Source organism: Antedon mediterranea, chromosome 6 (assembly GCF_964355755.1).
Source record: "Antedon mediterranea chromosome 6, ecAntMedi1.1, whole genome shotgun sequence".
Lineage (NCBI taxonomy): Eukaryota > Metazoa > Echinodermata > Crinoidea > Comatulida > Antedonidae > Antedon > Antedon mediterranea.
Genome location: NC_092675.1, coordinates 24,539,396 through 24,555,100, shown reverse-complemented (window position 1 = coordinate 24,555,100; position 15,705 = coordinate 24,539,396). Strand labels below are relative to the sequence as shown.

At 30.8% G+C, this 15,705-nt stretch overlaps 2 protein-coding genes across 2 annotated transcripts in view; both read left to right on the top strand.

The window, feature by feature from the left end:
* Window positions 1-8: 8 nt before the first annotated feature.
* Window positions 9-10,390, top strand: LOC140052373 (RNA polymerase II elongation factor ELL-like). The gene is made up of 11 exons (XM_072097956.1): window positions 9-238; window positions 1,706-1,753; window positions 1,860-1,957; window positions 2,332-2,451; window positions 2,862-3,161; window positions 3,490-3,610; window positions 3,954-4,060; window positions 4,569-4,668; window positions 5,307-5,545; window positions 6,250-6,466; window positions 6,771-10,390. The coding sequence occupies exons 1-11, from the start codon at window positions 107-109 to the stop codon at window positions 6,879-6,881; spliced, it is 1,593 nt and encodes a 530-aa protein (XP_071954057.1). The 5' UTR covers window positions 9-106; the 3' UTR covers window positions 6,882-10,390.
* A 1,488-nt stretch (window positions 10,391-11,878) lies between these two features.
* LOC140052521 (chondroitin sulfate proteoglycan 4-like) overlaps window positions 11,879-15,705 on the top strand; it is a 28,061-nt gene continuing 24,234 nt past the window's right edge. The window contains exon 1 of the mRNA XM_072098129.1: window positions 11,879-11,951. Coding sequence (XP_071954230.1) covers window positions 11,879-11,951 — 73 coding nt within the window. The remainder of the gene's footprint in view (window positions 11,952-15,705) is intronic.

Sequence of the window (15,705 nt, the reverse complement as noted above, 5' to 3'; positions counted from 1 at the left end):
TAAATTAGTCTATAATAATTTGTCTTTCCGTCGTCGTCAACGTGTGTCTCGAAATTGTTAACGTCTGGACATTGAAGGCTGGAATTAAAACCTCAAATCGTCGAATATGGCGGATTTGAAAGATAATGAGCAATATGTTTTTGATCGTAGTAAACTCTCAAATAGAAATAAAACTGTGCTATTGCTCAAATTAACTGACACATCTTTAAAAGTACTTGAGGACTTTCAAAAAATAAAGGTACACATTTTATTTCTTAATCTAACACTTTCTAAAAAGTGTCAACTTCTTTCGTCAGTCTTTTATCTTACGTTTTTGTGTTATGTTAGGGCGCCAGCGTTTTTATCTTATTAAAATCATTTGCCAATTCTTAAAGTCTTAAAACACACTTTTTTGTATAGATTTGTCTGTGTTAAATTCGTGTTGTGTTAATAATTAACCAATTACTTCTTACAGTTTAAAAAAACGGGTACACATAATAATAGTCAGGCGCATAATAAGACAGACTGGTCTAAATTATTGTCAACAGATGTCTACAAAAATAGTTGCTGACTTGCCAAAACTGAGCAGGATAGGCCTATAATAACTTACTATACCAGTCTTTTAATTCTAGCATTTCCTAATAAGGTGATCCACCATTGGCATGGCAATGGCACAGTCAACCGTGCATGTTATTTGCTATTTATTGTCTATCAGTGCGATTTTTGACGGTAACTGAATTTTCGCAGCTACTCATTGACTGAGCAGTGAGATTACGTATAGGGAGTTTCCGCACAAGCATTTAAACATTAATGCTATTTCCTAAAAGCAGGTTTTCCAGTTGACGTAGAGTTGTGGAGAGTTTTCAAATTGTTTCATAAAAGTTGAGAATACTGTAAATAACAATATACACATTTTAAAGTGATAATTCTTGGTGTTATCGAGAGTTGCTCATGCTCACATGAAGTGTTGCAAACCGAAGGAAGGCACATGCAACTGGGTAAAAAACACCGCTTTGTGGAAAGTCAAGAATTATCGGCGCATGCGTATTTTGTACACAAACTATAATGACATAATCTGTAAGTGTAAACCATTGAATAATTGGTCAGTTTTAACGATAGTTTCTCAATACCTGAAAAACAGGCAAGCTTTGACCACTTACGATTTTCACATGCGTAAATATTACAAAAATATTAACTTTGTTACATACATTGAGAACCTTATTTGACACATGCGTTTCGGTCTATGCTTCCGTCTTCAAATAAAAACAAAACAAACAAGTGCTGTTAAGTGAATAGAATGTTGGAAACGTCATCTTTAAAAGGTAACGTTTACCGTACAACTCCCTGATTTCAGCTGTTGATTAGAATTGAATGATCTGAAGTCTGAAGAATTATAAAAAACAAGGCAATATTAAATATACGGTTATCTGTCAATATATCTCTTACTTAATTTTCCGAATTGCATACCATTAGAAACATGATTAATTTTTTATTCTTCAGACTGCACAGTATTCCACGTATTGCCTTGAATTTAATCCTGTGTAAAATTTTGAGAACCCTTCGCTAACTAAGTCTGGCTTGCAGTTCACAATTTGTAAAATGATTTAATTATTTATAGTTGAAAATGCGTTTGTTATTCTACTGATAATAATGTGCAGGTTTTTTTGTTATGTAACATTACCACATGTAAATTAAAATAATGTATGTATTCAAATTATGATTTCAGAATGGCCCGAAACGTAAAGGAAGCATATCCTTTAACAGCAACCAAGGCGTAAGTCTTATATTATTTTTTGTTCAGTTCATTAACATACTCAAAATAAATTTAGAAAACTTAATTTGATATAGTTGTAATTAAACTCCTATTTTCTTTTTTTCAGACGATATCATTGCCTGGTGTTTCAGGATGTAGAGAATTCAAAATACAAGTAACAACACTTCCAGACAACAGCTGTGAATGCCTTCAGCATAAGCATTAGTAAGTATTGCTTTATGGAAGGCAGGAAGTGAAAGGAGAGAGTTGGTGGGGGATGTGGTCAGGGCAAGATGGGTTCAGGGCTGGGGGTTTGGAGGGGTTGGTATGGGTAATTGTAAATCTTGTTAAATACATATAATACTTGTTTTTAACCCAAACTCTCATGTATTCTGCATCACAACCCCTGTCAACAATGGCAGAATAAATCACTGTTTTGATGTTATTGGCCACCAGTATATATATATATATATATATATATAAAACACAATCGTTATCAGTCTATAGAGTGTTACATACATATACAAACTATCACAATATTTCATTTTTCGACTTAAAAATGTAATTACAATTTATAATCTAAGATATGCTTTTTTTAGTGATCAGATTGAAAGTATTGGCTGCATAATGAACAAAGTGACAATAAAGGCAACAGATGATAGCTACACTGCAACGTCAGATAAGATGAAGCAAGCTGAAGAAGAACTGAAGAAAGTCAGGTATAATATTAAGCTCTGTCTATACTATCAAACTGGTAGTGGTATGCCCAAATATGGTAGTGATATGACATCATGTCCATATGGGCACATCACATTTTTTATGTCACAAAGTTTAATAGTGTAGACAGAGCTTAAAAGAATGATTAGTGAAATATAGTACATAATTTACTAGGCATAAACCCAAACATACCTACTATATTTAAAATTAGCACAAACAAAATTATACAAATATAAAAAGGTTAATAATGTTGGACTTTACTTATGTCGGATCATTTCAGTTGCATAAAGTCAGTATGTTGGAGTTTTAATTGTACTTACACTGTACATTTTGAGAATATTTACATTTATGTATACAATCATTTCCATGTAGTACCATATTTCAATGTAACATCTTTTCCGCTTCATTCTAGTACAAAAGTGATTGAGCAGAAGGGTCTCAAACAAGGACGCAAAGTAAAGATTCGGACACCGACCTCAACTCTTCAAAAATTTCAGTCGAAAAAAACAGAAAGTGCAATACCTCCATGGAAACAAAAGACCACTCTTAGCAAGCCTAGTATAGTGCAAAAACCCAGTACACCGAGTACACCCATGAGTAACAGCAGCTGTAGTAGTAACGGTAGCAGTAGTAGTGGTTATAGCAGTGCCAGTCAAAATAGTAATTCTAGCAATACAAGTAGTCCAAAGCAGACAAGCAAATATCCATGCAGGTAATCACAAGATATTTTTTGAAATTTCATTAATAGTTGTCATTGTTTTTTTAATAATACTTTTGTAATAATTGTTCTGTTTGTTTGCATTGATGACAATGACATGACACTTTTTAAAGTTGTTCTTCTGAATTTTGACCATTTAAATATGCCATTTTCAGAGAAATCAATATATTGGTGATATGATAAATCTGGAGTTATCTTTATCTTCAATATGGACCGTAATAGTAAATAGCACATCCTCTATTGCTTTCATTATTATTTAGTATTTCGCTAGTTTCTGAGTGCTTAATCAATTTTTTTTTTTACAAATCATTTTGTGTTCTAGGGATCACATTATCCATGCACTTGCTGTCAGACCTTATAAAAGGGTAGAGTTAATATTGAAGTTATCAAAAGAAGGATTTTCTGGTAGTTCAAAGGATAAAATCAGTAGCACCCTACAACAGGTATAGAAAATTAATTTGAAACGATAAGATGAGGAAATCTGTGAGACTGAGAAAAAGCTCCAACCGAGATTCGAAACTGGACCTTCTGCTTGATATGCAGCTGTCCTAACCATTAGACCACTGGGGCTTCATTGTGTAGTTCAAACCCGATTGAATAGCAACTCTTTAACATTTTCGGTGTGGTATGGCAAAACAGTAATGTTTTGTAATAGCTTTATATGCTTTACTAAAAATGCGCATTTTGTTTTTGTTTTATAATTTAGTTATATTTAATAACTTTTTAAATACCATATCGTTACAAATTGTGTGTCTTACAATGCATAATGTTTTTCGGTTAAAACAGGTAGCTTCCGCCAAGGACAATAGTTATACCCTACTAAGACACATTTACAATGAGGTGAGGGAGGACTGGCCTCTCTATTCCACAGCAGATAGAGATATTCTGAAAGGGTAAGATATAATACAGAGATTTTGGTACATTAATCTAAGTATGTAATTATCATAATTTAAGTATAAAAATAATACAAATTACCTCATAAATACATTTATTCTGATTGGCCGATCGTTCCTTCTCTTGTTTTTTTTTTGTGTTAAGCTTTGACATGAGTATAGAATCGTCAAAATATTGACTAAATAAAATGCATCAATTTATACAGTAAAAATGAATATTATTTAAATTAAAATTACAACTGATAGGAAAACATTCTTGTAATTGTTATACAATAGTAACATGTGCCTGTATCTGTAAGAATCACATATGTAGGCTATTTATTAGAAAAAAAAATTTTAATTTGTATGGTGTTTTTATTTTAAAGTTTATTGTTTGAAATTTCAGGAATAGGGAAAGAGAAAAACAATCATGGTTTACAATATACATGGCCAATTATACCAAATCTTAATTATTTGATTTTAAGTATTATATGTTAGTCATGTGCTTAATTGACATATTATTCTTTAGGAAATTGCAACAATTTAATCAAAAGCAAAATGAGGAAAACTATCATCCAAAGCCTACTACTGAGAAAGAAAGTAAACCAAAAAAGCCACCCAAAGCTGTGGTAAGGTTGCTCTATTTATTATTATTTTTCTCTTATTTCCTTTATTTGTCTTCAAAAATGTTAACTAATATAGACATTGTTATGGGCATGTTTCTGCTGGAAAAATAATATCCATCTGAATAAATTGCTCCCAATTTCTTTATTGCAGAAATTGTCTAATAACCGGTTAAAAGGCAGTGTGAAAATTACATTTAAAAACACCTAAATGATTAGGGTTTAGAACCTCATTTAACTTTTAACTGTGACGCAACATAACGGTTATTTATTGACAGCTGTAGTATCTTGAACTTTGACCACATGATCACATTGCATTATTAGGTTTTATTGTTAACATTTTCTGTCAATGTTCAACCATTAACTTAAACAGTTATTTCGGAGCACAAATTTACCCGAAATGTGGTTTTTCTAAAAATTACATTTTTTAAATAAATGATTTATTCTGCGCTATGCAACAGAAACAGGCCCTTATACGGTGGTTTCTCTTACTTATTGATAACATGAAACATATTTCAGAACCTGGAACATCTCAGTGGAAGAGGCTTTCAGAGAGATATTTGAGCACAATCCTAGGCTTTCACATCAGAAAAAGAAATTTCAACACTTGTATGTTAATAATATAATATAAAATTCTTTTGTAGAAACGACCAATCTTGCCAGAAATTGCCGATTACAAATTGCCTAAAATCCAGAAAAGAATAGCACATTCCAAAAAAGGCGATGAAAAAACAGTGTGTACACCTTCATCACCTAGTGAGGTCACCACAAGTAAAAATTCTCCTAAGTATGATAATGATTATGTAGATTCTAATGCTGATCAAAAGGCACCATCACCCACAGAAGGTGTCTCATCAACCTCGTCAACACCAGAGTATATGAGGTTAGAAGCTTTCTTGTTTTAAAATTTAATGGTTTGTTCAATCAATCAATCAATCCTGTGTTCAATCTCTTAGATTCCGATACAATTCAATTAATGACTGATGTCTTGATGAATTCAATTTAGTATCTGATTGGCTAGTTTAAAATCTGAGAATAAAATTATGTATTAAAGGCTATAGCGGGAGGTTAAAAACAGATGTGGCAAAGATAATTTAAATATAATTGTTTATATAAAATATGATGATCTGTGAAGGTGAATTGGGGTGAGTGGTGAAAATTGAAAATTTCAGACGAGGCAAGTGCCTCTTCTGCCTCATGCTGGCTAGGCCCTGATATTTACCTAATGAAGAGGATAATATTGCTCTGTTATATCTTTTGATGAAGAAATGTTTCATTGTGTAGTAAATTCAAACTCAGTACGCAACAACGGGAAATAAAAAGAGCTCAAAGAGGAGTTTCACAGAACATTAAATTGTTAATGAATTATTTTGATGTGCTGCAATGCAAAATCTAATAAAATCCTGTTGTACTGTATGTTGTTTCACATATCAAAGTTGTTTATTATTTTCTTTTATTTAAAGTTTATTCAACTATATACAATGTCTTGAATTAATATACTTGTATACTTTTGTTTTATATTGACATGGTATTTCATAAAATACATTGTATAAGAACTAATTCAATTTTAACTTTTTATTTTTCCAGCAACTTTCAAAGGATTACCAACCCTGAACAACGACTTAAATATAAAAATGTCTTCAATGAAGAATACAAGGAGTATTTAAATGTTTACAAAAAAATAGAAAATGTTCAATGTAAATTTAGTGACCTAAAAGAAAGATTAAGCAAAGTGGACAGAAATAGCTCAGAATATGAACGGATAGAAAATCAGGTGCTGGAAGAATATGAAAAGATCCAAGAGGTAGGTGATCACTAGTTGTAAAAATCCTTGCATTTTTTCATATTTTACCTTTTATGGTTTGCTGTTGCATTATATAACACTGTAGATTTATTTTAGTGTATTTATTCAAATAAGCTTTGAATAAACGCCCCTCAAATAAATGCCTGCTGCCATTCTGTTTTTCTCCATTTGGCAATCCCTATTTGGTTGTCACAATAATTTGGTTTCTTTGATATCAATTTCTTGTCTTAGTTTTCAAGATTAAGTTATGATCGTCATTTTCTAACTTACTGTGTTTTTTTAATTGTTTCTTGATATTTCTCAGGATGAAAAATATGCAATGGAAAGAGCAAGGTTTGACGAACTACATGGAAAACTTGGATTCATCAAACGTCTTGTACTAGAATATGACAATGCCCAACAAGAACTTACATAGTAATGAAAGTGGATATAGGACCTATAGTTAAAGGGAACTTCTTTGACACAAAAGTATTACCAAAGGGGGTAATGGTCTCTAATCCTTTAGCTGGCCATACATAGTTTATTATTATAACATTTTTGGAAGTGTATTAACAAATGTTTGTGTTTACAAAACACAGTAAAAATATGAGTTGAATGCTGTACAGTCTTTCTAATGAAACTTCCTGTTTTGGTTCATATTCAGCTTTTGTATAACAATGCATAATGCATAATACAGTTTCTTTACACAGCACAGATAATTACAAAGAGTATTAGAAAACATATGCATATTTCCAAACCTGTTGTATACATGCATAGACTAGGGAGCTTTTTAAATGTGGCACTGTACCATGTGCAACCAAGCATACAATTAAAAAATATTTTATTCTTTGTTGTTATTTATAATACACATGCGAATACAAAAGAACTTCCATAGACCAGACAACAGGCAATAATCTATGAATGATTTGGCGGTGCATGTGAACGTAAGCAAGGTAGTTTGTCATAGGCACAGAAGCCTAAAAATTGATATTTGACTAAATTTACATTGTAAAATTGGTTTTTCTGTATGCATCCCTAATATGTGATTTTATTTATTGTGATACTGACTTTCATGTCTCGCCACCCTGCATCGCCACTTTGAAAGCTCCTTAAAGTTAAAAAGTTAAATACATTGCCTAGAGAGCTAACTCCAGTGTTATCACAGTTAAGTGATTCATCATGGAGAAAGTACACAGTATATGGCTGCAGCAATCGGTTAATAAGATACACCAGTTTGAAGGCAATCCCCCTACGCAGTAACGTACTGCTACTCCTGTGTTAAGCATAAATTTAAGAAATGTGTTTTTCTGAATATTTTGGATATATTTGAACAGATATGTGGCAGCCTTTATTTAGTAGCCCCAACCTTGTTGGCATCACCTCGCTGATGGATAGTTAGCTCTCTAGCCAGTCTATAATACATCAATGGAAATAACAAATAATTACACAAAATAAAACTGGTATCATGAATAGACAAGACAAGAAAGAATATACTTGATTTGGTAGTTGAAATTGTCTCTGGCTAACTACTTAATTGGTGCTAAAATATTAAATTCATTTTGAAATTAAATAACTGTTTTATTACAAAAGTGCCTTGGCTATGAAATAAAGACTATTTAGTATTTAAAAAAAAATATACAACAATTCTTTAAATTTAAACTTATAATGTATAATTTGTATTTACTGTACTTGCTCTAATACATGTTCTTTTCTAATAAGCTTCGCTTCCAGTGCACTATGATTCCTATAACAATTTGTCTGATAAACACCCATAAGCTCTATGCTTCATTGAAAGAATTCATTAAAGGAATGCTGTGTTTTTGTACAAAATAAGATTATCCAAAATGATTAATTTACCATCAATGTTTTCGAAATATGCTTGAATTGTGTCATGAGACTCTCATAAACTAATTGTACATTAAATAATGAAGCTATGTTACATTTAATTACAAAACATTTTGTACACTGTTAATACAGTTAATTATGCATAGCAAAAGGTATACTGTATTGTTCATCTTTCATGTTAACACAATTTTGTAGGTTTTTGTATTGTCCATGCGTAATTTATTTTATAGAAACAAAATTATGTACAGATATTCTGTGAAATGAATTTACAGTAAATCTCCTACGTTTTTTTGCTTTATAAAAAAACTTTTAATTTATTCATAAAAAATATATTTTTTGTTAATTATATTTTATTTATTCAGTGATCGATTTAATTTAATTTAAGGAAAAATGAAAACTGGTCTAATACAAAATATGAGATTTGTGGTAAAGAATTTAGCATTAGATTACCTGCCTGTCAAATATTTGTTTAAATGTATTATGCAATAGATTTGCTTAAGAATTAGCAGAATGAGCATTTTGAAAAAATGACTCTTTCACGTTTGAAAATATTTACTAAAAGGTACTCTCATTGATGCAATTTTGATTTATTAAAAACTATTTAAATATGAATAGCAGTCATATTTACATAGAATGTAATATTTTATGTTTATGTAACTAATGTAGTCATTGGAATCCATAAATCTAACAGGTAAATGTCACTCATTCGTTTTCACATGAAAAATGGCATTAATAAGTGTGGTCATAATTGATTGTATTTTATAATTAAACAATATGAATTTTAACCAGGGTGACCAATGTTATTAATAGTTACATAACATGCAGTAGTAACAGCATTAAAACTTGGTTCCCACTAGAAATAAACTGCAACGCAACATAATGAGCGGTAAAGAAACACTTCTTTCACACCCTAGTTGAATTATCACTGTTGTGACATACAGAAAGTGGTGTTAAATATACGTCTACGGCACCATGCTTATGCTGTCAGTTGTCATTGCGTCGACATCCTTGCATTGCGTCCTAGCGGGTACCAAGCTTAAAGACTAAATTTTACTGATATGAGATTTTCATTTAAAATAACAAAATATGTAAAGTCCTAATGATTTTGGTTTTTTTTTTACATAAGAATTGTTTATGAATGTCAATTAATATGCATCACATCTTTTTACAGAATATATATCAAAGTAACCTTCTACTTAAATAAGGTACTAAATTACTATAATGATAAATATTATATAGATGATTTATATCTAAAATTAATATTAATATTATCTGTTTCTAATATAATTATAAACAGTAACATCTTTGATTTAAAATGTGAAATTCTACATAAAAATGTAACGCTTATCTGCCTGCCATTAAAACATGTTTTCTTGCAATATATTATAAATAACAAAATATAGTTTTGAGTAAACTTATAATACAAAACAAGACTTTCATTTATCTGTTAATTGCTTTGTAAAAATGTTTAGCCAATTCATGCTTGTTTTGTTTACTGTTGCATAAAGGCTTGAGTTGTACTCCAAATTCAATTTATAACCGAAAAATTGACCAAACATCGTAATTTGCTAATTTTAAAGTGTCGACAAAGTTATTAAGTTGAAAATATAAATTAGTAATTAAAACTATATTATTTCAATACAAAATTGAATGACAAACGAAAGATGAACCATCATGGAAGCATACTTATCTTGAAAATGGTTCCATGATGGTCATTACATTGATCTCCAAGTCTTTTTGTCATTAGATTTTGTATTGAAATATAAATTGTTACTTTCTATAGGAATCAGATAATAAAAAAAAAATCAGGAAGTAGCTACCAGTCTACACAAAATTATTTGTTTTATTCCATCATAAAAATCTAATTTTGTATAGTACATCAACTCAAATTGTTAATTCTGATAATTCAAAAAAACAATTATATTTTACTTTTGTAAAAATATTCTGTTGTTTATAGTACAATACATCTTTAACCAACACTGAATGATGTCATCTAATTTTTGTTCTATTTAGGAATGATAAGCATTTTTAATATTTAGAAGATATTTGCTATGTTATATTTGTATTGTTTCAAGTGGATATTAAAAGAAAAACACTGATTTTCAACAGTAACAGATATTGTTGATAGCCAGATAGAAATTGTTTGTTTGTAACTTATTAGTGACATATTTTAAGACAAGATTTGATGTTTTGTATCAATTCAATTCAATTTATTCTGGATTTTACAATATAAACAATAACACATATATCACACTCAATCTGAATGCCTCTGAATGAATACAAATTATACAATACAATAAAGCCAATTGATGCAGTATATATTGAAATACAGTACAATGGTATCTTTTTTATGTTTCAACAAAAGTAATTGTATTATTAATATTAGTAGGCCATCTCACTGCCACATAGGGAACTGTCTATGAATGAAGTATAGAAAGTAGTTTCCCTACAATTAAAGAAAATAAATTGTTTTTTTTATTTAAAATCCAATAATTGTTAACTCTTAATAAATTGGAACTATACATTTTTACAAAAAAAAAAAGCATTCATCATTGTTTTGTAACTTTTTAAAGTATTGGTCCTAATGCGATGAAACGATTGGTCCATATTTACTCACGTGGTATGTTTACAAAGTGTAAGCATTCGTATGGAACGCCGTTTACGCAACATTTCGATGATATGAATTTTATGACGCGATATGTGAATGAAATGCATCGATATGAATTGAATGGCGTGATATATGAATGAAATGTTTTGAATTGAATGCTTTGAATTGAATGTTTTGAATGAAATGTTTTGAATGAAATGTTTTGAATTGAATGTTTTGAATAAAATGTTTTGAATGAAATGTTTTGAATGAAATGTTTTGAATTAAATGTTTTGAATGAAATGTTTGAATTGAATTGAAAAGTCAAACTATTGGCGGCGTATGTCATTCCCGCTCGCGATTTTTTTTCAACCTCTTAATAGGCCTAAGCATGGGTACCCTCATCTTTCAACGCTGTCATCAATATGAATCCTTTACAGAGACTCCCTAACAGACCTGAAACATTGGAATACATATTTCCGAACCCAGGTCTGTTAGGATTCTCTGTAAAGGCAGCGTGGAAGAAAAGAGATGAGGGTACTCAGGCTTAGGCCTAAGAGGTTGAGAAAATAATCGCGAGCGAGAATGACATACGCCACCAATAGTTTGACTTTTCAATTCAATTCAAACATTTCATTCAAAACATTTCATTCAAAACATTTCATTTAAAACATTTCATTCAAAACATTTCATTCAAAACATTTCATTCAAAACATTTCATTCAAAACATTTCATTCAAAATATTCAATTCAAAGCATTCAATTCAAAACATTTCATTCATATATCGCACCATTTAATTCATATCGATGCATTTCATTCACATATCGCGTCATAAAATTCATATCATCGAAATGTTGCGTAAACGGCGTTCCATACATTCGCGTTAACCTTCTTGCATACCACCAGACGCAATCGAGCCTATCGACGAATATGCTTCTGTACTCGCCGAGATGCTTAAATAAAAGTCGAGTAATTCCAATGAAAGTTAATGAACAGCAAAGATGACAATGGATGCTAAACGTTTATCTTGCTATCTTTTGATTTTCTTCTCCATCCAGGTGCTTAGCTACGCAGGTAAGTCTGTTTTATTTCATCAAACACGGACCAAGCAGAACATTTCAACAAGACGGGAGTATGTAGAGTAGGCCAATTATCAAGGTCGGTTCTCTGCTGCTTGCTATGGTACCACTACAGATAGTGGTGTGTCATAAATGTAAAATCCCTATACATTCTCAATTTATTTATATGTACGCTATGTCATGTCAAGCAACAGTCTACCACTAGGAATTACCAGGTCCATGCTAGAGTTTTATTTCTCCATCATAATAATAATGGACCTGGTTTGACAATTTTTAAAAATTGGAGAATTTAAAAAATATTAGAATCTTTTAAAAAGACAGCAAATTTTTATCAGACAGGCAATGGTTAATGAAGTGAGATGACTTTTAAATTGTAGCAGTAACAGTTTTTTTAAACGCTTTTAAACGTACATATCTCGCATGGTTGTTGATTAATGGGGCATGTGCAAATAGATGTAGTACAGTATTTTGCTGCTGCCTAAAATATGTATGATTGCCGTTGGACTCTATATTGTTATCAAAGGTAATACTCTATACAAAGATGTTTGAAATAGGTTACGTTAACAAAAATGCTGTAAGAATAAGATATGACACACTCAGACTTTTGCTATGGGATTAAAATGATGCGTATGTTTGCGTATTACTTTTGTTATATTCTAGTTTTCAATCATCAATTATATGAATATAGCAAGACCCATTCAGTAGCAAGACCCCAACCACTACAAACAAGTTTGTTTATTTTGTTAAGGTCAAAGGAGGGTCAAGGTGTCTAAAAGTCCAAGAAATATAAGTACAACAATTTGATACTAATTTAAGTTATATAGATGGTGTGAAACCTAATTCTATGCCAATGAAGCAAAAGATTGTTTATGTTTCTAGATTCATTGTTGTGTAGACAATGTTCTTATGCTTAATTAAACAGTTTCTTTTCTCAAAGTTAAATTGCTACACTAAAGCAATTGTAGTAAAATTCAGCTTCACTACGTATACAGTATTCAATACACACTCTTTCTTATATCAAAAACAGAAATAAATTTGTTCTTTTAATCTAGTGGAAGATGTGATTGGTCCTCATATGGGACTATACCTTATGTTAAGAATTACTTGGTTGGTTTAATCATGTTATTTTCATGATGTCAATGAAATAAACAGACAACTATACTGGTACCTAAATTTAGAATACAATTATTTTAAAAATATACAAAAGGGAAACATTGTGAGTATATTTTATTGGCATAAGTGGTAGTGACAGGTCTCTGGAGATGTTCACACAATTAAATCTTCTTTGAAACTATATTTTGCAACTGCAATTATAGGCCTACCTCTGTGTACAGTTACAGTATATTAAATTGACCACTGTTAGGCTTGATAAAGACTTTCTTTTTGGAATAAATTTACCATGGTTTCACTTATATTTCTCAAGGGGTATTATGATACTTTCAAGATATAATAGGTTGGTGTATTTTGAAAATATTGGCATTTCAAGTTTGGAATTAGGCCATGATTAAAATGGATTTGAAATGTTTTAAAGCAAAACATAAGCTAATTCTGCAATTTCCAAGAATATTAATTAATACCAAAATACTGTCCTACATCAGTGATTTTAGCCTACATTACTAAAAATAATAATAATACTCTTGGACATTAACATCTGTGTAGCTACTAGAAAAAAACATAAGTACCTAAAATGCTGATTATAGTAATATTGTAGAAATAGGTACAATATTCTCTCCACCTCATAGCATTAATTTGTAATAATTGTAGTATTTATTTATTAATTGCATAGGCATACTTGTATTAGGCATTGTTTATGTCCAACTTTTTAATTTGAAATAAAAGAAAAAATTTGCAGAAAGAAAATTGCCCTCACTCCAGTTCATGCACAAAGAACTTTAAACTGGTTGAAACTAAATTTAGGTTGGCTTGGGGCAGACTTCAAATATAGGGTTAATTTTTTTGCATAATTCAGCCTGGGCTGAACTTGTAAGTATAAGATCTCATATTCTTTGAACGTCACAATAAAAATTGTTTCTTCCCAGTTTGTTTATTGATATATAATAATAGTTTCAAGTACACCTTGGAAATTCAAACTTCTTTATAATATTGATTTAATTTGCAGCCTGCTGTGTTTTAAGAGTCAAGTTTCATAATTTCATGTTGTATTATTAACATTAGCCTCTAACTGTACTTTACTACCAGGCCTGAAGACGGGTTTTATCTGTAGTTACTTTGATTTGAATGTAACTGTTTTTTGATACACTTTGTTTTTGTGGCAATCAAGTCAACAGTGTTTTGGGGTAATGGGTTTTATATAGTACAGTATTTTCTAATGATTTGTCGCGCCGCGGCTCTAGCCAGCTATGTCCCAGGAGGACACATTCATTAATAAGCTGTTTCATAGCGGTAGCTTTAGTATCTAAGGCTGACAGTTTTGTGAATTTGGAAACTCGACTATAATTTATAGGTAGCTGGACCCAAAAAACGTCTGGGAGAAGAGAGTCTATATGAAAGCCTTTGCTGATAATACAGTATTATTGAGATGTAGACGGAAATCTGTAAAATCTTGATCAATAAATAATAACTTCGTTTTTGCTGTCAACCAGGCCGGTATTATAATAAGTCACTGTCAAATAATCATTCGATAATGGTCAAAACTTTATTTTGGCTCTGTCAACATAAAGGGAGGTATTTACAATGACTTTCTTTGACTGTCAATCTAGGCCAATGTTATAATAATACGCCGTCAGATATTAAATCATTGAAACAGTCCTCGTAAATTTTTTGTTGGTTATCAGATGCCGTGGGGGGTCCAATCAATTATCGTCAGAAGGTGAACAATCAGTCTAGTAGCAGCAGCAGATTATTAGGAACGCCTGCTCCATTAATTAATCCAGAAAAAGGTTTGTACATTATCTATTTGTTTATTAGCCTTCTCCTAACACAATTATATTTTCTTTAAAAAAAAGGTTTTATAAGTGGTTTCAACATTTATGATAGTAATGTCACAGTTCTGTGTCTGGACGCAAGTTCATAGACCTACTAGTTATATTATTCATATTAACTGATACTCACTCTTCATTTACCGTAAAGTTCAGTTTTAATGAAATATATAATATAAATTGGCTTCGTAACAATTAATTAGTTTTGAAAAGGTTAGTTTTTTGGTGAAAGGTGAAAATGACATGTAACTTCGTAATCAATTTATTTTTTTTTTGTATAAAGGCTCAATTACACTATGACGATAACGACGGACGATAAATATATAGCATGCATTTTTTTCACATAAACCAAAAGAAATTAGAAAGGTTTTCGTTCTAGACCTATAGGATAATCATTTATGCTGTCTTTGATAAAAATAATTCAAATTCCAATCAAATGACGTCATGATAAATAAAAACAATAAAATCGCTGTATTGTCACGATATTATTGGTCTTACTAATCATGACGTCATTTGATTGGACGTGTGAAAATATAATTTTCATCAAAGGAATTGTTTATATTTCTTTTGGTTTATGTATTAAAAATGCACATTTGTCTATTTATCGTCGATCGTTATCGTCCTAGTGTATGGGCCTTATGCTGCAAATGTTCAATTAATTGATCATTTCGATTTTATTAGTTGGACTCTTGCACAGTTGCTGTCTAATCGTTGCTATGTAATATCATTTCGAACCATATTAAAATCATAAAGAGATTCATATTCCTTAACATGTGGCTGTGCATGGAAGTCTGGTCTACACAAACTCGG